The 24,559-nt window shown below is 45.2% G+C and overlaps 4 protein-coding genes and 1 long non-coding RNA gene across 5 annotated transcripts; 3 read left to right on the plus strand and 2 right to left on the minus strand.

Annotated features, from left to right (window-relative positions):
- The first annotated feature begins 368 nt into the window (after positions 1-368).
- Positions 369-8,573, plus strand: boka (BCL2 family apoptosis regulator BOK a). The gene is made up of 5 exons (XM_028961434.1): positions 369-531; positions 1,626-1,966; positions 2,856-2,984; positions 5,656-5,819; positions 7,699-8,573. The coding sequence occupies exons 2-5, from the start codon at positions 1,735-1,737 to the stop codon at positions 7,822-7,824; spliced, it is 651 nt and encodes a 216-aa protein (XP_028817267.1). The 5' UTR covers positions 369-531; positions 1,626-1,734; the 3' UTR covers positions 7,825-8,573.
- Positions 8,574-10,113: 1,540 nt separating this feature from the next.
- Positions 10,114-17,098, plus strand: atg4b (autophagy related 4B, cysteine peptidase). Its single transcript, XM_028961425.1, has 13 exons — positions 10,114-10,199; positions 10,483-10,584; positions 10,701-10,772; positions 10,875-10,973; positions 11,054-11,155; positions 12,110-12,182; positions 12,269-12,348; positions 13,938-14,137; positions 14,802-14,880; positions 15,719-15,864; positions 15,976-16,032; positions 16,136-16,229; positions 16,386-17,098. Exons 1-13 carry the CDS (start codon positions 10,190-10,192, stop codon positions 16,457-16,459), a joined length of 1,188 nt encoding a protein of 395 aa, XP_028817258.1. The 5' UTR covers positions 10,114-10,189; the 3' UTR covers positions 16,460-17,098.
- Positions 16,954-19,372, minus strand: dtymk (deoxythymidylate kinase (thymidylate kinase)). Its single transcript, XM_028961435.1, has 5 exons — positions 19,137-19,372; positions 18,914-19,022; positions 18,119-18,209; positions 17,486-17,683; positions 16,954-17,323 (listed from the first exon to the last, which is right to left on the minus strand). Exons 1-5 carry the CDS (start codon positions 19,264-19,266, stop codon positions 17,213-17,215), a joined length of 639 nt encoding a protein of 212 aa, XP_028817268.1. The 5' UTR covers positions 19,267-19,372; the 3' UTR covers positions 16,954-17,212.
- A 15-nt stretch (positions 19,373-19,387) lies between these two features.
- Positions 19,388-20,996, plus strand: LOC114768926 (uncharacterized). The gene is made up of 4 exons (XR_003743162.1): positions 19,388-19,503; positions 20,040-20,138; positions 20,215-20,397; positions 20,581-20,996. It is a non-coding gene; the product is annotated as an uncharacterized LOC114768926 (long non-coding RNA).
- A 154-nt stretch (positions 20,997-21,150) lies between these two features.
- Positions 21,151-24,486, minus strand: agxta (alanine--glyoxylate and serine--pyruvate aminotransferase a). The gene is made up of 11 exons (XM_028961427.1): positions 23,991-24,486; positions 23,578-23,770; positions 23,388-23,452; positions 22,748-22,848; positions 22,587-22,657; positions 22,417-22,501; positions 22,225-22,323; positions 22,045-22,114; positions 21,629-21,724; positions 21,413-21,541; positions 21,151-21,335 (listed from the first exon to the last, which is right to left on the minus strand). Exons 1-11 carry the CDS (start codon positions 24,147-24,149, stop codon positions 21,228-21,230), a joined length of 1,176 nt encoding a protein of 391 aa, XP_028817260.1. The 5' UTR covers positions 24,150-24,486; the 3' UTR covers positions 21,151-21,227.
- Positions 24,487-24,559: the final 73 nt, after the last annotated feature.

A 24,559-nucleotide genomic window follows, 5' to 3' on the forward strand; every position in this document is an offset into this window, starting at 1 on the left:
ATGAATCATAATTAACGACTAATGATTATAGTAACCTTAAAAAATGAATTGGCACGTTCATACTAGAAAAGGAGAATTTATCGTAGCCATTAAAATGTTAATGACAGGTTGCTCTCTGGGCACGAAGAAGCCATCTTGGGTTACAGCCATTATTCCTTTAATTGACTTGCTTCTGTTCGAGACTGGTGTCTTCCCACCACTTTCCCCCGAGCAATCTGATACATTTTATTGGATTAACCCAAAATAATCCCACAAACGAACGGCTTCTGTGACGTTGGGAGCGTTCGGGTCAGGGTCACGGGTCGGGGGTCAACGTCAAGCACGCTCGCCCGCGTGGGCGGGCCTGCGGGGCGGGGCCAGGTTCGACACAACGCCGCTGTAAATCTCCGCCTTTCACCCGAGCTCGACGGTTTCCCTTAGAAGGAGAGTCGGCGGGGCGCGATGCGCCTCAGCCGGACCTGTTGCGTCTCCCTTCCCGTGGGTCCAACGCCGGCGGGACGCGAGTGAGAGTTGAGGGAAGGAGGCTGGCAGGTATGTGCATTTATTCGCCGTGTCTTGCGCGGCGACGGCAGCGGGCGTGGGCGTGGGCGCGTTCGCGGGGGGTCACAGCATTGCTGGTCCGCCGACGTCGCGTTTTGGACGCGAACGCTCCGGTTTTCCGACGCCCGACCACCCCGCGGGAAAGGCCAGCAGTCAGACCCGCCGCCGCGGGAAATCGTGGTGCGCGGCTTTTACACGCAAGTGGGAAGCGTTCTCGCACGAGGCTCGGGAGCAGCGCGTAGAAATTCACAGAAAATGTATTACGGTAATATGAACACCTCCATCCTGCAAGTAAGAAATACGCGACTTTTTAGCGCCAGTTGTCTGTGTGTGACTTTAATTGCTCATCTTGATGCCGGTTTTACTTGCCATTTATTCTATTCCTACCTCGTGTGAAATGTCTAGGTTATATTGCAATAAAACCTGTCACCCTTTAATTTAGGCAATTTTTTAATTGATTATTTAGTCTCTCAGCTAATTCTAGAATTGCAGACTGGACCCTGGAAGAAGAATGTATGCAGATAACTTTTTTTTTTATATTTTTGAAACTTTAATAAAACCTAATTGAAACAATAATGTCATGTCCTTGATTCTTGGAAACATGAAAATGATTAAGCAGCCTTCTTACTATCCATCTTTTTATTTGAAAGTGTCATTGATCATCATGTAAACGCTACTTGATATTTGTATGTCACAGTTCGCGCTTTGCTTATGGCCTGACGCGGTTTTAAACGAACAGAAGGCCGATGTGTGATTTGTTCAAACGTGTCATAAGAAAGGTGCCAGAAAAATGACAGGCACCTTCGTTCCGATTCCTCCTTCAGCGTTTCAGAACATCAGAGACAATTCACGTCAGTGAAATGACAAAGAAATTGTAATAAAAATACAATTGACTTTGAACATGTTCCATTTTGTTATTGGGATTAATGTAAATACTGCACTTTTTGATAGTGAAACAGTTTCAAAATTGTTGAATTCCTCTACCACAGATTGTATTTTATATATATATAATACAATCTGTGGTAGAGGAAATATATATATTTTGCCGTACTCATCATATCATGATTCATTTCTTTTCTCCACAGGGGACGTGCTTGCTGAAACCCCATTGGCGGGCGGGAGGAAGGTGTTCATGGTTAACGTCATCTAGGCATAATCATCATCATCTGGTTTGTCTGTTATTAACTACCGCACATGAATGGCATGGAGGTGCTGCGCCGCTCCTCGGTATTCGCTGCAGAGGTCATGGAGGTCTTTGATCGCTCCCCCACGGACAAGGAGCTGGTGTCTCAAGCCAAAGCCCTGTGCAGAGACTACATACATTCGCGCCTGATCCGGGCTGGGATCGGCTGGTCTAAACCTGAACACGGGTTCTCCGCTGCCGGCGTAGCTCTTGCAGAGGTGTCCTCGGTGCTCATTTGGTTAGGTAAGAGCTCCAGAGCTTGAACCTTCTGGCGATGCACGGTTTTTATGTACCTGCTCAGGAACGTTGTAAGTCGCTCTGGATGAGGGCCATAAATGTAAATGTACCTGTGTGTCAGTGACCTTGCATACTCTCTATCTTTGCATGGATTGGTGTATGGCACACCTTTTCTGCTGAAATGGATCATGTGTGGTCGCTTCAGACATGTTGGGGGGGAAAAAATGTGTGGCTTTATATTTGTTGCGGTAGCTGAACAAGTGCTCTAGTATGATTAGCCCTATATAGCAGGCTGTCTGCGCATCTAAACGAGGGATATTGATATGTGAGTGAACCATAAATACATTAGGCAGGGTGTCCGGTACTGAAACTGAGCACGGCCCATTGTGAAAGGCTGGCTTTGTACTTCGGAGTCAGATACCGGAATTTTGCCGCGGGCTCTTTTAGACCGTGTTTCCTTCGCCATCGGTGCCAAAGTGTTGCCTGTTTAATTTAAACTGTTATGATGAGCGAGACACGTGTGATTATTCTGACAATGCCTAGCACTGACAAAAAAAAAGAGATTGATCGGTACGCCAACCGGCCCGTGAGCGCCGGCCTTCTGCCCAAGTTTTGCCCTTTCACAACAGAAGACACTTTGAGCTTTTCCTTCCACTTAATCCATCATGATGACACAAACAGAGCTTTTAAAGGAGTCTGCGTGTGTGTGTGTGTGTGTGTGTGTGTGTGTGTGTGTGTGTGTGTGTGTGTGTGTGTGCGTGCTCCTGCCTCTCTGGCTAGTGTGAGGAGATTCTGACTTGTGAAAAGCAGAGAAATGCAGAAGCGCTGGACCATTTGAGGGAAGCACAGTGCTGATGTGGTTTGTGTGTGTGTGTGTGTGTGTTGCTTCATTCAGGCGACGAGCTGGAGTACCTGCGACCCAACGTCTATCGCAACGTGGCGCGGCAGCTGAACATCCCCGTGGCTTCCGAGAGCGTGGTTTCGGACGCCTTCCTGGCGGTGGCGGCTGAAATTTTCTCCACTGGTGAGTTGTAACCCCAAAACCGATCTCAGATTGATTGCACTGACACACGTGTTAACCCGGTGTTCCAGAATAATTAGATAGTGCAATGAGGGGCAACATCATGTGTTCAGAGTTTCTGTCCACTTCCTTTTTAATAGTGAAAGTGAAGTGATTGTCATTGTGAAACACTGCAGCACAGCACACAGTGGCACGGTGAAATGTGTCCTCTGCTTTTACCCATCACCCTTAGTGAGCAGTGGGCAGCCATGACAGGCGCCCGGGGAGCGGGATTCGAACCGGCAACCTTCTGATTACGGGGCCGCTTCCCCTGGCCCCTTTTATGGTTAGTGTTAGTGTGTTTGGATCTGGATCACCGCTATAAAGCGTACTGGGCATATTTAACTCGTGATGTAACGAACCGAAACAGATGACATTACACAATAAACACTTTAACCTAAAGCAGCTGCACTTCCCGCTTTGCTGCGGCTCGCCTGCGCGGCGCTCTTAAAAGTCAGTTCTCCCATAAACCCCCATGTCAGTTTAACTCTAACCAGGTAAAAATAGCCCCGGCCCTCTGACGGTTTTATATACACACATGTTCTGCTACATAAACACTGACCGGGCACATCCAGGGGCGTCCTCTCCGTCGGGGATTTAATTCTGCTGGAAGGGCCAGCGCCTGCGCTTTCCAGGGCGAGGTAGAGCTTTATTTGAGATCACATCTTCTGCCTTGGGGAGGAGTTCCGTAATCCCCCGGTATTCGCTGTTTGCGTGCTCGCCGTGTTATTTTCGGATCCCCCACATTGTGCCCAACTTTTCTGATCCTGACCTATTTTCAGTTCAGTGGTAGGTTTCTCGTGTTATTTGGGCCTGGGTTTATCAGTCGTTGTTGATCGACAGGGCTGTCATCGCAGGTTTGAAGTGTTCCCTGGCACGGTTTCAGAGGAACTCACAGCCTGTACCCTGGGTCACGCCAACCCACGGGCATCGTTTGCAGCGGCGAGGGAAGCCCTCAGGTTACGATACACAAGGTGTCTTCACTGTGTTCGCTTTCTTTGGCTCAAGCGTAAAGTGATCCAATCAGCCCTTTCAGTTGGTCCACGTGAAGCTGGAATGACGCATGGGATTTTATTGTTCGACCACTTGCTTTGGTTTGGAACAAAAGGACCCAGTAACAGCTGAAGTGGGTCACTGTCCTTCCCACCAACTTTTTTTGTTTCCTCCTGTTTTGTCCTGTTAAACGTTATTTTATGAGGTGTTGAAGTGTCTGTATTCTGATATGTTACTGCATTCTATAAACCTTTATGTGTAGCTTTGAGTATTTTTTTTTCTTGTTCAGGTTTAGTTTCTGGGAGAGGTTAAAGTTTTCTTTATCACTTTAAGCTAAACAATATGCTGTTGTAATTGGGGGGAAAAAAAATAACCTATCCAGACTGTCCTGGGTCATGGGATGCGATGAAAAATGAATCTGATATGAAAATGACCCATAATTCCCATCACACAAATTGTCTACTGCCTACAAATGTCCAATTTAATCTACAGCCATTAAATTCTATACACAAATTGTATTTAAATTATCATTCAGTTTTCTCTCTGATCACATATAGTGATAGCAATCATTTTAATGATTGCTTGTTATCTACTTGGATCTATAGTGCACATATGTCATGTGACCTTCACTTTTGGCAATTAGAAACTGCAATAATGTATGTATTTTACCTCGTATTTTCAGAAACGTTCAGTAAATATGTGAAATAGTTGAGGCCGTGACTGTTGCTTGCAGCTTGCGGTGGAGCCTGCGTGTACTGCATCGCTTATCAGCAGTGAGGCCTGCTGCGCTGCCCACCAGAGAGGAAGTAGTGGGCGGATCACGATTACCCTTTATTCCAAACCAAGGCACTTATCTTTGAGCTCATAGAACATTTTTTTTTCCCTTCTTCTGTCTGCTATCTGATTGTCTGCACTGCTGGTCTGAGGTCAGGAGACAAGAGAATGGAAACCCCACACGCTGACTTCTTAAGGTCTGCTCCATACTAGATTAATAATAATAATGCATTTTCAGTCATTATTATCAACATCTACTCAGTCCACCATACATGGCAGTAAATAAAGTGAGCTGCCTGCTGTCATTGGCAGAATGTAATGTTGGGGGGGTGTTAGTGTGGTGGAGTGTGGCGTTCAGTCAGCCTGCTGCTGTTCTCGTGGTTCCTGGCAATGTTTGCCTGCCGTTGTGGTTATGCAATCAAGTGTGTGTGTTGCATGTGGGATAAAACCCTTAAATATAGTCTCCACATTCCCCCTAGACGGCTCCTAAGTCTGCCTTCTGATGCTCTGCCACGTGACGTGCGATGGTTGAGGGGATCCAAACGCCTGACTTCACGGCGCTGCTATGTGGGCACAGCGCTGCTGTTCTTCCTTCTTTCTTCTGTCTGCATTTTTTTTTTTTTTTTTTGCAGTTTGATGCCTGTTTGGAACAGATGGAGAGAAGTGACCCTACAAATGTGCAGGGGGGGTCACATGGCGTCTGCCAGACCACAGTTTAAAAAATGTTTTTAATGTTTTGTTTTTTTTCCCTCCACTTTTCCCAGAGCAAAGTGGCTTGTCTTGATTTCATAAGCTGTTCATACTTTATTGCAGGTTTAATAACACCATACTGTAATGGTTTCATCTTTTTTGTCTGGCTATCTTTCAGGAGTCACTTGGGGCAAGGTAGTCTCCTTGTATGCAGTAGCGGGGGCTCTGGCGGTGGACTGTGTCCGGCACGGCCACCCCGCCATGGTGCTCACCATCATAGACTGCATGGGCGAGTTCGTCCGCAAAAGCCTGGTCTCCTGGCTGAAGAGGAGGGGTGGATGGGTAAGGGGAATATGCTTAACACACTTCCAAAAACATAATACTTATATTGGGGCTGAAGGGTTAAGAATTTCTAGAACAAATAACCTTTTTCGCCATATTCAGATTTTTGAGATGCCCCCAGTAGAAAAGGCCACAGCTGAAACTTTATATATAGAATCTGCAGTTATTTACCTTCCGTACATAGACGCTTTGTGTCCACGTTGATCCTGGGGAAAAGAACGGGAATCCTGCAGTGATGTAGCGCCTTTTATGTAACAGATCCGCTTCAGGTTGAACTTGGCGTTTGAGGGTAGCGTGATGAAAGCGTGACTGATCTCTCCCATGACACGTTGAGCTCTGCGATCACAGAAACTACTTTCAAATCCGCTTGTGACGTCGACGGGAGGTTCTTTTGACGCGAACGTGAAGCCGGCTTCGTTTACCCATGGGTCAACAGGTCGGAGGTGACTATGCTAGATAGATTTACAGCATTTATCAGATGCCCTTATCCAGAGCGACTTACAATCAGTCATTACAGGGACAGTCCCCCCCTGGAGACACTTAGGGTTAAGTGTCTTGCTCAGGGACACAATGGTAGTAAGTGGGATTTGAACCCACTGGGTCTTCTGGTTCATAGGTGAGTGTGTTACCCACTAGGCTACTACTACTAAGTAATCATTTAAACAGGACCGCATGAAGAATATCCCATTTCCCACAATGCCCTGTGTGGGGAAAAAAAGTCTTAATTGGTTGAGGGTGAGAGTGCGACTTGGTGAGATGTTTTGGATGTGTGTCTGCGGTTTCTGGGACTGAACAAAGGGCCCTGTGCGCCACACACCCTCCCGAAGGGGTGGTCATTAGTGGACAACGTGCACCACAGAGGCTCTTAATTAGAGCTCCGCACAAATCCATCTGCATCTCCATCACACAAGCCAGCTTCCCACCCCAATTTGCACCGTGCTGGACTATTCATCCGTTAAGTGGTGGACCATGACATGGCCATGACCTTTTTATTATTATTATTATTATTATTATTATTATTTTTTATTCGGCTTATTCCATCCTGGAACACTGGGGTACGCAAGATACTGACCATTCACAGTTCACAACTTACCTAGTGTACATGCCTTTAGATGGTGTGAGGAAAATGGGATGAGCTCTTACATCCAGGATCTAGACATTTAATTAGGCAATACAAGCCTGGCATGGCTCCGATTTAAAATCAAATAATTTTTTATTATTTATTTATTTATTTAATAAATAAATAAATAGCACACCCACATAATCGGAAGTCTCCATGTATTGTTGTATCTTAACTTGGCCACTTTTAGTGCTTTGAAACCTTTGACCAGCTGTCAACTGTGTGTGTGTGTGTGTGTGTGTGTGTGTGTGTGTGCGTGCGCAAGTAGAAATGTCTTGTTAAGATTATACAGTGTTTGATTTGGCCATGAACATGCATAGTTGTTCTGTTTAACAGCAGCCTTGGTTTTTATTGGCTAGGAAGTCGATAAATAATTTGGGTGTGAAATGTGATTTCAGGCTGTAGACTTCACGTTAACTACTTTGTACAAAAGGTCAGATATTTTTGTTATTCAGTATTATTTACTACATTTACAACATTTATCAGACGCCCTTATCCAGAGCTACTTACAATCAGTAGTTACAGGGACAGTCCCCCCCTGGAGCAACTTAGGGTTAAGTGTCTTGCTCAGGGACTCAATGGTAGTAAGTGGGATTTGAACCTGGGTCTTCTGGTTCATAGGCGAGTGTGTTACCCACTAGGCCACTACCACTCTGTACATTATCACCCTGTATATTATCTAAGAATACTAAGAAATGTAAAATGGAAATGTTTGGTGGGCGGTTTGTGTTTAATGAGTGTTCCTTCTTTTTTTCTCAGACTGATATAACAAAATGTGTGGTGAACACCGACCCGAGCTTCCGCTCTCATTGGCTGGTCTCTGCTGCCTGCACCTGTGGTCACTACCTGAAAGCTGTGGTCTTCTACCTACTGAGGGAGAAATGAAAGGAGAAGAGCATGTGGGCCCGTGTGAAGGGAACTGCCGATCGCTGCTCTTGTGACCTGTTTACGCCTGCAGATATTTTGCACTGTATCTAAGGAGCATTCTGGTGTCCTTCAACAAACCTTTTGTCCTGAGCTTTTTTTAAATATAACTATATAATATATAACCTTTTGTGGCACACAGTCATAAGTATGCACTAGAATCCACAGTAACATTCAAGCATCGTCTTTCCAAACCACTTCTAATGGGTGTGCAATGTTTTCAGCAGCTTATCATGACTATGGTCAGAATCTGATGTCCGTTGCATTTGGACATACAGCAGCTGAGTCCCAGGCTCTGCAGTGACTTTGTGGAGATGTATGCATTAACCTCCAGCTGGATGGAATCTGGATATTTTCCCTCCAGACGCCTACACAGTGCTTGAAAGGAGAATTGCGGAAGGAGGTGCAAAGCGTGTGATGGTCTCCATGGAGCAAAGTGGTTGTGACCCAGAGGTAGAAACCAGAACACTTACTGATGTAAGCCCCGTAGTGTTCCATGTGTTTTACGGCCCATTGTCCATAAATCTACTTCGGATGCTGCCCTTTTGCCATACCGATCGTCTTACTATGTCCTCAGACAGTGGATGCTGTTGTTTTTTTTATTATTTGAAATAAAATTTTATTCTGTGAATAACTACACATTGGTATTGTACATGTTTAACTAGCATGCTTCACTGAATGTATGCAAAATAAATATTTTAAAAGCCAAAGTGTTTCGTGTCTTTACTTTCTCTGCATTTCAGACTCACTTGAGCAACTTGAAAGTCCTTGCTGGTTCCTACTTTCAGGAGCTAATTCTGTTCACCACATTGACAGCCTTTTAGACACGCCCAGCTCGAGTTGCATGCTTTTTGCAGTTTTTCTTACCTAGTTTTGGGTGTGGTTCATGTGAGCAGATGAGTAGATGTTGCTTGATTGCCAACGACAAACACACCCACACCTAGATTAGTGTTGCATTCCACGTGTGATGTCTGCTATACAGGCCTTTTAAAGGCACCATCCATGGCGAATGATGATTGTCTTCATGACAGCAGACAGCTAGTCACATGACCGGGATCAGTTGGATCAATATTTCCAGGATTTGGTAGTGGGAGGTAGTGTTTGGCTATTGAAGAATGACTAACAGCTGGGAAAGTGACCCAGATGAACCCTGAAATGTTTGATGGTGAACAAATGTAATTATTGGAAGAACTTCATGCCATTAAAACATTGAGTATAGATGTCAGCGTTTTAGGAGCCAGAGGTTGAGCAGAGGTGACTACTGGCAAACGTTATATCGTATTCCTAATGGCAGTGGTTTATTCTTGGTCGTTTTTTCATGTGCAGATCAACATCTTGATAATGAAATAAAGTCTTTGTACGCCAAAAGTAATCCACTTAGTGTGTTCTCGGTAGAGAACCAGCAGCTCAGGCTGGTTGTAATATACTGCCCCCTGGTGTTCAATCATCCCTCTTTACTCGGAATTTATTCATTGCAGATGTTATTGTCCCCGTGTTATCGTTGCGTGGATAAATATCCTCAGGGGTTTGTGGAAGGAAATTGCAGTGTCCCCGGAAATCATCAGACAGGCTGGTATAATTAGAGCAATAAACAACGGAATATGTCATTTATAATGAGCTATTTAACGTTGAGGTTGATATCAGTGCATTAAGAATTAAAAGGTCACAGAAAAACACACATCATCGTCCTAATGGAGCTTTCAATTAGTTCAAGCAATAATAGGGTCGGGCCAGTCTGCTGTTTAAAAGGGAGACCCTATTTTTAAAGACCCTATTTTTAAAAAATCAAACCAAAAATCCCATCAGGTGGCAGATTTGAACGGCGAACGGCCACTTCTCGAAGGACGCAACGTGCGCCCGATTATATCGATTATCTTGTCGAGTTATCTCCTGTCTGCTGAGTGTTGACACGCCTTGCCTGCGTTGCGCAACGCCTTCGACGCCGTGACGTCAACGTCACGCGACACCCTGACCGAGTTCTCCGTTCGCTTCCTGTTTACATGGACGAAGCGAACTTTATACAACATTTTGCTCGTTATTTGTCATTTCGAGCGCCCGCTTGAACCGGAGAGGATGGGAGAGCGATTTAAAAAAATAATTTTTACGTTTTCGAAGAAAGGTACCCAGCTCCCTGTCGCATTTATCTTTCACGCTAAACATCTACGTCACTACTGCATAAGAACGCAATTGGCTACGTTGCAGCGTCCCGCCCAAATATCTGGTTTTCATTGGCTACTCACCAAGAATGTCCCGACAACAGCATCCTATTGGTCGACCGGAAAGCTGTGTTGTCCACAGCATGCCTGTGTGAACCGCTGTTGTCGGGATGGATGCAGGTAAGACGTTCTGGGGAAAAGAATCGATACGCTAAAATATATTTTAATTGTTTTTATATCAATTGGGTGCAAACACCGAGATAAGCCAACGTGACCTTTAAGGCACCGGGACGTAAAGTCCGGTGGACGTGGTTACTTTTGGGCTGGGTCGGGCTGGAATTAGCCTGCTAACGTCGCTCAGCCTCCGGGCGAAGCCGGTCACTGGCCGCCCCGAGATGCGCGGTCAGTGATCGGGTGTTACGGGTTGGTGCGTTAAAAGTTCATCCTTCTGAAATCCTTCCAGCTACTCTGACTTACGATACGCTGCGCTTCGGAGAGTTCGAAGATTTCCCAGAAACGTCAGAGCCAGTTTGGGTTCTGGGGACGCAGTTCAGCGCACTGACAGGTAACGACCCGCATTCACCTGGTTCTTGTTTTTTTTGTTTTTTGTTTTTTTTCATGCCAACTTTCATACAACTTTGTCGATCTAGATATTTTTACATACTTACCTTGATTTCCCAGAAAAGGATGAGATTCTCTCTGACATCACGTCAAGACTCTGGTTCACTTATAGAAAAAGCTTCCTTCCGATTGGTGGGTGACCGTGGCAGGCATAATAAAGCTAATAAAAGTTCTGCAGTCTACGTGCCTCTGGTTGCAGTTGGTTTGCGTGAACTTGAAAATGGGCTCTTGCAGGAGGCACCGGGCCCACGTCTGACACAGGCTGGGGCTGCATGCTGCGATGTGGCCAGATGATCCTGGGCCAGGCCCTGGTCTGTAGGCATCTGGGACGAGGTACGATGGCGGACTTCACGCGGAATGTGTGGTTTGGTGGCGCGGCGTGCTGACGCGCCGTGTGCTCTTTGTCCTGCCAGACTGGAGGTGGGTACGAGGCCAGCGGCAGAGAGAGGAGTACGTCAGTATTCTCAACGCCTTCATCGATAAGAAGGATTGCTATTATTCCATCCATCAAATAGGTAACCCTGGATGGGTTTATTAGTAATGCATCATGGGTCTGTCAGTTAGCTGGAAAATAAAGGGATGGTAAACGAGTGCTACACCCTGATGTCAAGCACACCAATATACAGAACAGGCCAAAAGTTTGGACACCTTCTCATTCAATGTGTTTTCTTTATTTTCATGACCATTTACATTGGTAGATTCTCACTGAAGGCATCAAAACTATGAATGAACACATGCAGAGTTATGTACTTAACAAAAAAAGGTGAAATAACTGAAAACATGTTTTATATTCTAGTTTCTTTGCTCTGATTACTGCTTTGCAAACTCTTGGCATTCTCTCGATGAGCTTCAAGAGGTTGTCACCGGAAATGGTTCTCCAACAGTCTTGAAGGAGTTCCAGGGGTGTTTAGCACTTTTTGGCCCCTTTGCCTTCTTTCTGCGGTCCAGCTCACCCCAAACCATCTGGATTGGGTTCAGGTCCGGTGACTGTGGAGACCAGGTCTCCACTTTTTGTTAAGTACATAACTCCACATGTGTTAATTCATAGTTTTGATGAATGAACACAAATGGTCATGAAAATAAAGAAAACACATTGAGAAGGTGTGTCCAAACTTTTGGCCTGTACTGTAAATCTAAAATGACCTTGAGTGTTTCATAATAATTTGAGGGCTGTAAAAAAATAATTTATCAAATTAATCACACATTGTTGAATGAACTATTAATTCACAAGAATAAAACTTGCTATGATTATTATAAAAAAAAAAAATACAGAGAGAATTTATTGTGTTGGGTAAAATAAAGCCCTTACAGGATTAACTTTGACAAGTTCTTCACTAAACATTGTCCCACATAACCTATTAGTCAGAAGCGGTCTAAAACGTGGACCGTTATTTAAGTAAAATGAATCTAAATGCCCGTTCAGAATTAAACAATGGAGATCATTAAATATGTTTTTTTCTTTGTTGCAGCCCAGATGGGCGTGGGGGAGGGCAAGTCCATAGGACAGTGGTACGGCCCGAACACAGTGGCACAGGTGCTCAAGTAAGTTTGCGTCGTCCACTCTACCTTCGACTCTTGCACGTGTCTGTGTTTGGACATTTTGAAGTTGTTCCTTGTTCTGCACGTAGGAAACTGGCCGTATTTGACTCGTGGAGCCGAATGGCTGTACACGTCGCCATGGACAACACTGTAGTCATTGAGGAGATAAGTGAGTTCCCTCCACGTGCGTGCTGTGCTGCCTGATCCAATTATTACAGCCATTATTAGGCATCTGTGCCACGCCTGTATGCTACTTTTGAAAACTTAAAAGTACCGTGTTTGGATGACTCTGATCTTAGAAGTGCTTCCTTAATGGAGCCATCGTCTAATCTGAAGTATCAGCTCCCCTGGTTGCATGTGACGTAAAGCCGTTGGTTTAATTCAGGGACAGTGGTGGCCTTGCGGTTAAGGAAGTGGCCCTGTAATCAGAATGTTGCCGGTTCGAATCCTGATCCGCCAAGGTGCCACTGAGCAAAGCACCGTCCCCACACACTGCTCCCCGGGCGCCTGTCATGGCTGCCCAATTGCTCACCAAGGGTGATGGTTAAATTCAGAGTAGAAATTTCACTGTGTGCACCGTGTGCCGTGCTGCTGTGTATTACAAGTGACAATCACTTCACTTTATAATTTGTACCTTGTGGGGTGGTAGTAGCCTAGTGGGTAACACACTCGCCTATGAACCAGAAGACCCGGGTTCGAATCCCACTTACTGCCATTGTGTCCCTGAGCAAGACACTTAACCCTAAGTTGCTCCAGGGAGACTGTCCCTGTAACTACTGATTGTAAGTCGCTCTGGATAAGGGCGTCTGATAAATGCTGTAAATGTAAATGTAAATGTACCTTGGGTCGGCATTCTGGTTTTAAACAAGGGGGCGGGGGAATAATGCTGTCAAAGAGTCTAGAACATTCCGTTTTCCCTTCTGTGTTTTGAATTCCAAAGTTCATTTCCCCCCTGAGGCAGGAATCCCCTTGTTAACCCTCCGGAACCCTGCACCCCAACAGCTAGGCCGATGACCCAGGACACCTTGTTCTGAAGTCTCCTCTTCACGTCACTCCTGAATATGTTAGTCTACGGTCGCGGCCGCGTGTGTTACTGAGGCAGTTTAGGTGGTCGCGCCCAGTCGTCCTCTGTGGTGACTCAGCAGCTGGTGTCAGGTGGCTCCAGCGGCGATGCTGTCACCGTACCTCCCGAAGGACCTGTGCTGTTAAAGTGGTGAGGCCTTTAAAGACACAGGGCTCCTTGGCCAGTGTTACAGCAGTAGGGGAAAAATGTAAAAATAGTTTTTGAACCAATGGCACGGTTGGAGGGCAAAAGCGTAGATTTCGGGGCAGATCCTGTCAATTTGACATCTGGATGGAGAGCCTGATAATTGCGTCACTCTCTGAGTTATATTGCTGGGTCAGTGTTCTTCTTTGGTATTTAGCCTAGTGCTTCAAGTCACAGGTCCTAGTAGCCTAGTGGGTAACACACTCGCCTATGAACCAGAAGACCCAGGTTCAAATCCCGCTTACTACCATTGTGTCCCTGAGCAAGACAAATAACTCTGAGTTGCTCCAGGGGGGGACTGTCCCTGTAACTATTGATTGTAAGTCGCTATGGATAAGAGTGCCTGATAAATGCTGTAAATGTAAATATAAAAAGTTAACCCTGGCCAAGACACTTAACCCTGGGTGTCTCCAGGGGGACTGTCCCTGTCACTACTGATTGAAAGTCGCTTTGGATAAAGGCGTCTCCTAAATTGTCTCCCCTTTCTACAGAGAGGCTGTGCATGCCATGGCTGAACTTCGAGGGGGCAGGGTGCTCTGAGGCAGCAGCGCCCAGGGAGATGAACGGCTGTCTGGAGGGGGCATGTGCCATGGCGGAGGAGGAGACGGCCCTGTGGAGGCCGCTCGTTCTGCTTATCCCACTCCGACTGGGTCTCACTGACATCAACGAGGCCTACATTGAAACACTAAAGGTAGGAGGACAATAGCACGGCTAGATATATCCAAAAATGAGCCGCGGTGTTAATGACACATTTATGTTTCTATTGTTAATGATTTGTAACCTCAACATGTCAAAAACATATTTTTCTTTTATGGAACCATTTCAACACAGCGGCCTCATTGCGCCGTCGTTTCTCTTGCTCTGGGGAAACTGGAGACTGGGAGAAGGTGCATTGATTTTTAAAAAAAAATGATTCGCCTCCGCGCTCAATCGTTTGCGAATTGATGAAACGGAAAGGCGTGAGAAACCCTGCGACCTTTTATTGAAACATGGAACCCGGACTGAAGTTGTTAGAAAAGTGGTTGCACGGGGAGAGATTTATTGAGGCAGATTTTAACGAGGAACCCTGTCGTCCTGAGGTTGGAAGCGGTCATTTATGTCTTTCGGCCTTTTTTCTGTACGAGTAAGTAACTTTCAGACGATTGCAGGCACATTCCAGAATTCATCTGGCCAGTTTAGAAGCCAAGTGCTTGTAGATGTTAATGGGATTAGGCTTGATCCAGTGTCTCTTCTTAAATCACGTCCTCCTGCTCTGGACCGCGGCCTGGCCTTTCAGACTCTGGTCAGCATGCTGACAGAGTGAAACGATGAATTTCAGGTTTCACTGACTAATCCCTGGCCGTCTCTGTTCACAGCAATGCTTCATGATGCCCCAGTCGCTGGGAGTGATTGGAGGGAAGCCCAACAGCGCCCACTACTTCATCGGCTTCGTGGGTGAGCATTTTCATAACCATCAATAGGGATGGGTTTTTTTTTTGTTGAAGCTGCTTAGCGGTCTCGAGACCTTGGTGCAAGTCCTGCTGTAAGTGAAATACAGGTACAGGTACTTCCGCATTTGTTATTAGTGGCGTTTAGGGATGGAGCGATTCAGAGCGAGTCGGCTAAGAGTCAGTATGAACGTGCGGGAATTAAAACCGCTGGATATAAAAATGAATTGCACTGAAAAGCAAAGTCGAAGACACTAGGAAGTGCGCTAGTGTGAAAACAGGATGCGGCCCATCCCCTCGCAGAGTGCGTGGAAAGGCATGATGTACAATGTGCAAAACATGGTGATTGCGCTGGGGGAAGCCGGTAAACACATCTGCTGGCCCACGGAATACAGCTACGCACGCAAGACTAGAAGAGATTTCTTTATTTTTTGCATTAATTTTCATAAATTTAAGTTCATTTGAAAACAAATAGTATTTTATAGTTTATATAAAGGAAGCAGCACTTCCTGTTATAATTTATCTGCAGCCATATTGTGAACTTTAAATCATGCATCGTATCAAATTCCATGATTGATAGTAGTGGCATTACTGCTTGAAGCGGAAGAGAAAAAAACACAACTAAATAATATAATTTTACGGTGACATAACACCAGCGATGGCACATCTGAGATGTCCCATGATGCCTGCATATGTCAGGATTTTTCCCCCCTAATTTTATGGCCTAGTCCGACTGCAGTGTTCCTCAATTCTCCTCTATGACACACAAGTAATGATTGATTGGGGCTTTAGTTATGACACTAATCTGACTCAGTGACACTTGTTCTCTCTTTTCCTGCTCTTAGGAGAGGAGCTGATCTACCTGGACCCCCACACCACACAGCCGGCAGTGGAGCCATCGGAGGATGGCCAGGTGCCCGATGACTCCTATCACTGCCAGCACCCGCCCTGCCGCATGGACATCTGCGAGCTGGACCCCTCCATTGCTGCGGTATGATGGAGCAAGGGTCACAGGTCACAGACTAGTGTCCAGACAACTGGATATAAACCGTATTTCTCTTATCCGAAAGCTAATGCCTTGCTGTCATCGTTGCCATTTTAGGGCTTCTTCTGTAAAACAGAGGATGATTTTGATGACTGGTGTGCACGCATTAGGAAGGTGAGTTCTGGCTGCTGCTTTTTTTTTTTTTTTTTTTTTTTTTTTTAAGCGTGCAAAATAAAGATCGAAGTTGTGAAGTGGTTGGTTTCATCGATTCCCCCAGATGTCCTGCAGCAGGGGCAGCCTGCCCATGTTCGAGCTTGTGGACAGTCAGCCGTCCCACCTAATCAGCGCAGACGTGCTCAACCTTACCCCGGGTAGGCGTGGCACCTTAACTCGCATCCATCAACTAGCGGGTCCCAAATCAGGCAAAATATAAGATGTCATATTGTTGTATTATCCCCCCCTTTGGTTGGAGTAAAATGTCAGACAGGGTGGGTACAAAGTTCACCGACATCCAAAAACCTCCTCAGATTTCTCAGACTCGGACCGGCTGGAGAGGTTCTTCGACTCGGAGGACGAAGAGTTCGAGATCCTCTCGTTGTGAGGCGCAGCAGCGGGAAGGAAGGTGCTTTTGTGCTGGCGAGGGAAGGATTCCTCTTTGCTGTGTAAAGGAGGCCAGACTGGAAGAAAGACCCCCAGTGACGTGCGAGGGCCCCGCTGCCTTCGCGTCACAGTCACCTGCGTCCACTACGGCTTTAGTGACCACTCCTCCTCTCTTCCTGTGTCCAGGACGTGAAAGGCCTCGGACAGGAGCTCGGGATTATCGTGCATACTCACAGATATTCTTGTATTTCTTTTAAAGTCTTAAAACACTTTGAAGTTTTATTTTAAAGTGATACAGGTGCCTTTTTCCTTACCTTGTACCCCCATCCCATGCTTTATTGCCATAACATGACCATAAGGTGTTTTTTTTTTTTTCCTTCTTCAGGAAGTTAAGTGAAATCCATGGTGGGTTTGCTATAACTTTGATAAAAGTTGCTACTATCGCAAGTCTGTATCAACTCTTACATTAATGGAGAGAGAGAGAGAGAGAGAAAATCCAAGTAGATTTTTTTTTTTTATTCTGTTTCTGAACACAGGTTCATTTTAAAAATTATTTATTTACAGAAATGTGCATATGACAAATGGCAATTATGTAAACAAGAAACGATTCAATAATAATAAAAAATAAATTCTTAAAATATTTGCGCCTTTTGGTTCTGTTTCTAAGTCTCTAATCCTTGTAACCAGAGACGTGTGAATTGGTAGTGACTAGAATTAGGAGGACCGGGTTAAGAAATACTCGTGCGACCCGGTTTCACTTCCACAGGTCGCCAATGGGCTGCTTCTCCACCGCGTTGATCGTGTTCATGGCGAACTGCTTTATGTCTTTGTGCACCTCCTCTACGCTTCGGGCTGCATCAATCACCTGGAGAGACAGAGGCAGGCCGTGCTGATTGGAGGAATATTGATCTGTGGGAGTCACCACTGGCCACCAAATATAAAGACTCACCATTTAATCATTGAGCCCATAGGTTTTATAGTGGGCAACCTTTTGTGTATAATAATAAAATAAAAAAATAAAAATGACCTGCCAGTTGACCGTGGGGTCTTCCATCAGCTGGTCGAACTTGCTCTGCACGGCCTGCTGGAAGACGCTGGTCTCGTAGCGCTCGGTGCCAAACTCGCCGCGCGCCGCTGCAACTGAGGGCGGCAGCTGCAGGAACATCACCAGGTCCGGCTTGGGCAGCCCCACATCCGGGCTCTTGCACCACTCCAGGCCGAAGCCCTGCGACAATTCAGTGCAATGCAGGCACCTGGTCAGTGCACTGGAGATTTGGCGGGTTTTGTGTTTCATACCAATACGCTGAGGGTTGAGCTAGTTTTCTACTTCTGAGAAAGTGGTAAAAGGCTATTTCAAGTTGAAAGTGAAGTGATAGTCATTGTGAAACACTGCAGCACAGCACATGGTGACACAACAAAATGTGTCCTCTGCTTTTAACAATCAGGGAGCAGTGTGTGGGGACGGTGCTTTGCTCAGTGGCACCTTGGTGGATTCGGATTCGAACCGGCAACCTTCTGATTACGGGCTGCTTCCTTAACCGCTAGGCCAGCACTTTCTTGTTCACAAACAAGAAAGCCACCGTCATACGTGTTGGTTTGTTAACACTGTGCAGTGGAGCCATTAGAATGACATTTGAGGTCAGAAAGGGAACTAACTAACCGGCTTGGCACTGGTAAACGCTACACCTGAGAAGGCGTAGCGGTCAACCACCAGGCTGATGCCCTTCTCCAACTTCTGCTTCATTTCAGGCCTGAAAGAGAGAATAAATAAATTCAGGCCCAGACGAAATGAAGAATGATTGAAAAAGACAAGAACCCAGAGGTGAAAATGTTCTCGGAGGGGCAGCAGCCTAACTTGGAAATGTGTCTCAGATTTTTAATAAACATTTTTCCACCAATGGAGACTCTGGTTGAAGTAGTCATGTGTTCGATTTACTGGCAGTGAGTCGAGTGTTACCCAACATTGCAAAGAAAGTGTAGAGTTTCTAATCCACAGACGTACTCAAGTAAAAAGTATGACATTGTAAACATACACTTTCCCCCAAAAAAGTTACTCAAGTAAACATAACTCATTACTACCCGCCTCTGGTGACCCCACTGGTCTTGATATCAATATCCATCTCAATATTCATTTAAACAGACTTAAACGTTTAATTAAGCGCCAAACGCACATTTGTCTGCAGAAGAAACGCCAAAAAAGCAGTTTCTGGCAGAATAAAACTATGTAAAAAAAAGCTGCTACTCTAAAGTGCAGGAAAGTTCTTTTTATAGCATAAATCCTTATACAGATGTCCAGTCAGGAGTGTTTGGCGACGTGGCAAAACAGACATTTTCTGCTACCAAATTCTGGCAAGGCAGCAAAAAAGGGCAGGCCACCGGACGAACGCGTCCGTCGCTACTTAGCAAGGTTTAGGCAACGAGGTGAAATAAATTAAATTAAATTAAAAAGACTTACACGAGCTCCCAGCGGTTTGCCGAGAAGAGCAGGTGCACGGTGTGGTCCTCCAGGTCGCTCTTCTTCTCCAGGTAAGAGCTTATTAGCTGACCGATCATCGTGGTCCTGTCTGCACAGCCGCACAGAAAACACATCGACGTGAGGAAGAAAAAAAAATCACGATCATCATCACTAATCGGGACGTCCGCGTCGAGGCCAGACGAGGCGGGGATCGGTTTTTTACCGGGAAACCTCATCATCTCGGCGGCGCGGCCGCTCCGCTGCAGCTCCCGCACGAGTTCCTTGCACTGCGTCGTTTTCCCGGCGCGGTCCACTCCTTCCAGGACGACCAGCGCGCCCCTTCCGCACTTCATGGTTTTCGCGGCGATGGGGGTGAATGCCAGACAGCCCGGACACAGTCGCCTCGTCCGGCGGGACTCTCTGCCTCAGCGCGCCCGCTTTTTTTCAAGCCACTTCCGCTTCGCCCGTCCGTGTCAAAATAAGAGTCGTTCCGGATCGTACCTCGGGTTGGTAAAGGTCGTTTTTCTCCACTCCTGCCCGATATCTTGCAATTCCGTCCATATCGACGTGCCGAATATTTTTACAGCGCAGTATGTAAAATGCTCAGATATTTCAGTACGACTATAGCTTGACGTGTTTAGATGTGATTCCATGGTTTTGTATGAGGGGCCGTTTAGGATATAGTTCAGACTTTTGTTGCACAAACACATGTGAAACTGACAAGCATGCATTTATACTACCGAACACACACACACACACACACACACACACACACATACATATATATAAAACGCTCACACAGATACAGTTGAAATGGACACACTCACATATACTGAAAAGTTTTCACTTTCACTCGCTAATGCTATATGCTATGTTTGTTACATAAGAGTATTTCTCCTGTATCTGTGTGAGCGTTTCATATATACATATATATACATGTGTGTGTGTATGCGTGTGTTTTCACGTGGATCTGTGTGAACGTTTCATATATGTGTGTGTGAGTTTTCAGTATTATAAATGCATGCTTGTCTGTTTCATATGTGAATGTGTAACAAAGTCTGAAATATTTCCTAAACGGCCCCTCATAGTTTTGAATGTCATAGAATCAACTATTGTTTCCTTGCAGGCCGCAAGACGGCCAGCCCCTCCATGGTCAACAAAGCTCATTACATTTTTCCACCCATGGGTGGAAAATGTCCACTGAATGTCCACTCTCGTCTCTAAGGTCTTGAGCCTGTTCAGTTCCAGGTTGTGCTGACCGCATTAGAGCACCAGCCTCTCACCTTCCTGTTGGTTTACAGATTCTTCGACATCCTGAATGAGTCCAGGGGCGGTGGTGTCGAGTTCGAGTTCCTGTTGGTGTAGAGGGAGGACAGCACTGGGGACAGGACATCCTTGAGGGGCACCAGTACTGTTCCAGAAGTGATGCTGTTGACACGTTGAGCTGGAGAGAGCTGGAGGAGTTGGTGTCCTGTAATTTCCATGTAATATCCATCAAATACCATCAAACATTTCCTTAAGTATTGGGATAAATTTAAATCATTATAATACAGTGGATGTTATTACACTAGCATTATGAAGTGAAAGTGAATTGATTGTCATTGTGAAACACTGCAGCACAGCACACGGTGACACAATGAAATGTGTCCTCTGCTTTTAACCATCAGCCTTGGTGAGCAGTGGGCAGCCATGACAGGCGCCCGTGGGGACGGTACTTTGCTCAGCGGCACCTCGGGATTCAAACCAACAACCTTCTAATTACAGGTCCGCTTCCTCACCCACTAGGCCACCACTGTGGTGAGCACAGTGAGATGATGTGGAAAGCAAGCTGTATGATCAGCATTAGATCAAAATTAAAATTAAGCAGAGCAAAGTAATGTGGTCAGAAAAACATCAAAATCCATAACAAATGTTTATCTGCAAATTAAATCTAATTTAGATGACAGTAAATGACACAAAGTGTTTACACTACACAGAATTAAGTGGAGAAAATGGTCAACAGATCGGGATCTGAGAGAGGGATCTGACCAATCATATAGCTTGTTGTTCTAGTGTGTGGGAAAATGTTGTGTTGAGTAATTTAATTAAGACATAATTAAGACACAATTCTTATTGTTACTGTCATTGTTGTTAAAATAGTACTCATCTATCATAGTATTCACGTATATTTGCAGCATTTGTATTTTAACTTATTTGGTTCTATTTTATTGCAAAAATGAGACGTGAGATAAAGGGCATGCAAATAATAATAATTGTTTAATTGAGGCGACCTGCATATGTAGGCAAAACAGAATGAGGTTTCGTTATTTTTTAATTACACTCTGCTTTTGTGGCAGTGTTTCAGTGCATCTGCCAGGGCGGCCAGCACCATGTCCACGTTGGGTTTTGACGAGTTGCACCCCATCAATCCAACACGCAGAACCTACAGGTTGGGACACAAATCAATTGCTTTTAACATCACAGATGTCTTAATGGCAGTACCCTGGTCATTACGCTCACCATCCCAACAGAAGGCCCCAGTCCCCCGGATATCTCTATGTGGTGGTTCTTCATGATGTAGGCTGTGATTTCCTTCCAGTCGTAGCCGGGCGGAGAAACAATGGTGGTCACCGTGGGCAATCTGGCTTTCTGGGAAAGAATGGAATAATGTTACTAGGGACAAGTCAAGCTGCAGGAAGTTGACTGTGGTTCTGGCCAATTCACTTGTATGTCCACCTTTTCAGAGACAAACAGCTTCAGACCCATGTCCTCCAGTCCCTTATGAAAGTATTCAGCAACTTCTTTATGTCGTTTCCATGAGTTCTCTAAACCCTGGACGGGTAAAAAAAAAAAAAACTACAGCACAGACCAAAAGTTTGGACACACCTTAATATTCAGTGTGGTTTCTTTATTTTCATGACCATTTACGTTGGTAGATTCTCACTGAAGGCATCAAAACTATGAATGAACACATGTGGAGTTATGTACTTAACAAAAGGTATTAAGTACATAACTCCACATGTGTTCGTTCATAGTTTTGATGCCTTCAGTGAGAATCCACCAACGTAATGTTGGTCCGCTGTGGCAACTGCAAACGGGACAAGCCCAAAAGAGTCAACAACATCGGCATAAAATTTTTCATATGAACTGACTGTTTCGGCAAGGATGCACAGGGCTTCCCTCAAGGTGAAGAATCCAGTCACGGGGCCGGTGTGGTGATATCTGTATGAAGAATATTTTCTCATAATGATTCATAGACAACTTGTGTCCAAAATTAACTACAGATGCAACAATGAATAAGGAAGAACTGAAAAGGGTCTCCGGGGTCTCACATTCGCATTGCTTTGCCGTCACAACCCCAGTAGTTGGCCAGCCAGCTCAGGTCCAGAAAGTATGAGACAGGTTTACTCTTCCGGTTGAAGGCTTTTTGGCTAGGTCATGAAAGAACAGAGCAGAGGAAGGGAATTGAAACCTTTCATTTGCTCCATGTTTTTGTTTCAAAGGATTCATTTGTCTGCTCTCACCACGCTCTCTCGCTGAAGGAGATGGGAGCCGTTCCCGGAGGGGCGTTCAAGACCTTTTGTGAACCCGTGTACAAGATATCTATGCCTACAAATAAAAAAAGAGAACAGCAAATGAATGTTCTTCATCAAGATTCGGAAACTGGGGAACATGACTACAACTACGACGGTACCTTGCTTGTCCATGTAAACCGGGGTTCCTCCCAAAGCTGCCACCGAGTCGACCAGGAACAGACAGTTGTGCCTGTCATCATAAACACAGATTTAGCTTTGTAACTCGAAAAGTGAACATTAACTATGGAGCGAAATGGCTGCGAGACAAGAGTGACTGTACTTGTGACAGAGGTCCCCGATGCCATCCAAAGGATGAAGAACCCCCGTGGAGGACTCTCCGTGGCACAAGAAAAGCAGTACGGGCTTATACTTCACCAGGGCCTGTGGGGTTTTGAACCATAGATTTCTGCATGTGACTGTCTGGCCAATATGGAAGATTTTAAGCATAAATATTTTCTAACAATAATTCTGGAATTTTCTAAAAATAATTCTGCCATAATTACTCTTTGACATACTGTGTATTATCTATTTTATCACATTTATCTCATTGCCGCCATGTGCCCCCTTCACATTTCTGGCTGCCCCCCTCATAAATGCCCATCTAGAACCGGCCCTGGTACAGTCTATGATTGTGTTTGAAATTGATTTGAATTCAGTATAATATAGGGTAAATATAAAACAACAACATTTACATTTTTGTGGTTGTGTGTATATGATTAAATTATGTTTTGTTTTTAATGAAAGCTGTCAAACACTGTGTTGTGTTACTTAATTGTATTACTTAATTGTAAAATGTTACTTAATTGTATTATTATTATATTTTAAATTGTTAATTGAAAATTATTATTATATATATTTCTTTTACAAATGACAGTAAAGATTTTGAAACCTTGAGCTGAATCTCTGCTTCTTTTTCTTACCTGCTCAATTTCTTGGTTTGTGAAGTAGCCACCAGCAGCTTGTACAATGGTATTAACCTTAGCGCCTGTTCCAGGGGTGAAATATTAAGATTCTTACATTAAAGTCCATTCTTGAAATAATATCAAAGAATCAACAGCGGAATGATGGAGTAATGCATATCATTGACCAAATAATGCTGTGAAACGGTACCTATCCTCTCGGCTATTTCTGCCGCCCGTTCCCCCCAAATGCCATTGACGGCGATGAGGACGCTCTCCCCGGGTTCCAGGCTGTTGAAGAGGGCACACTCCATAGCTGCGTGGCCTGGGCCACTCACAGCCAGGGTGACTTCGTTCTGGGTCTGGAAGGCGTACTGGATCCCACTTGTAATGTGGCTCATGATCTGTTGCAGAGCAGTAGACATTCTCTAAACCATTTCTACGGGCAATATGTCAAAAACTCAAAATGCAATTGGAGGTATAGATTCAGTTAGGCCTGGGTCAGAATTAAACTAAATCCTTGCATATGTATAATTGTGTTAATAAAACTAGTTATTTAAACAGAAGCAATCTCATATTTATCTGTCATGATAATTAAAAATAGAAGTGGAGAAAATATATTACCTCCAACGTTTCTGCATGCATGTGACCTAACATGGACTGCGCACCAGCAGCCAGGATTCGGGGAGGCACGTTGGACGGTCCAGGTCCCAGCATGTAGCGGTATGGGACCGCGTAGGGTTTCAGCAGGCAGGCTGGTGGAGGGATAGGCAGGGAGGCCATGTTTCTGTCCGATAGGGTGTGCGATTGCAGCAAAATGGACGCAGCCAGCTGCCTCTGGACCCACTACATCACCTCTGATCCCTGCCTCCACAGCGGGTCCAGTTGGAAAGGAAAATGTCCAGAGCAAAAGTGCAAAGCCTGTCAGGTCAAAGAAGGGCAACACTCCTCCGCTGGTTCGTAAACCCTTCCCTGGAAAGAATTTTCCCTGCCTCCTGTTGGAATGATAAGACCTGCCAGCTTTCCACTTTTACAACAAATCTTGCGCTTCTTGATCTCATCACAAGCAGCTACGCCGTGTCAGTAAATCCAGTTCATTCCCGCGTCTTCCAGGTAAACACTTCTGATATCATTAATCATTAACCTCGTCATAGCTGTTGAAATCGAGGGTCAGACACTGTGACATTTTTGCA

The sequence above is a fragment of the Denticeps clupeoides genome, chromosome 19 (genome assembly GCF_900700375.1).
Source record: "Denticeps clupeoides chromosome 19, fDenClu1.1, whole genome shotgun sequence".
Classification (NCBI taxonomy): Eukaryota; Metazoa; Chordata; class Actinopteri; order Clupeiformes; family Denticipitidae; genus Denticeps; species Denticeps clupeoides.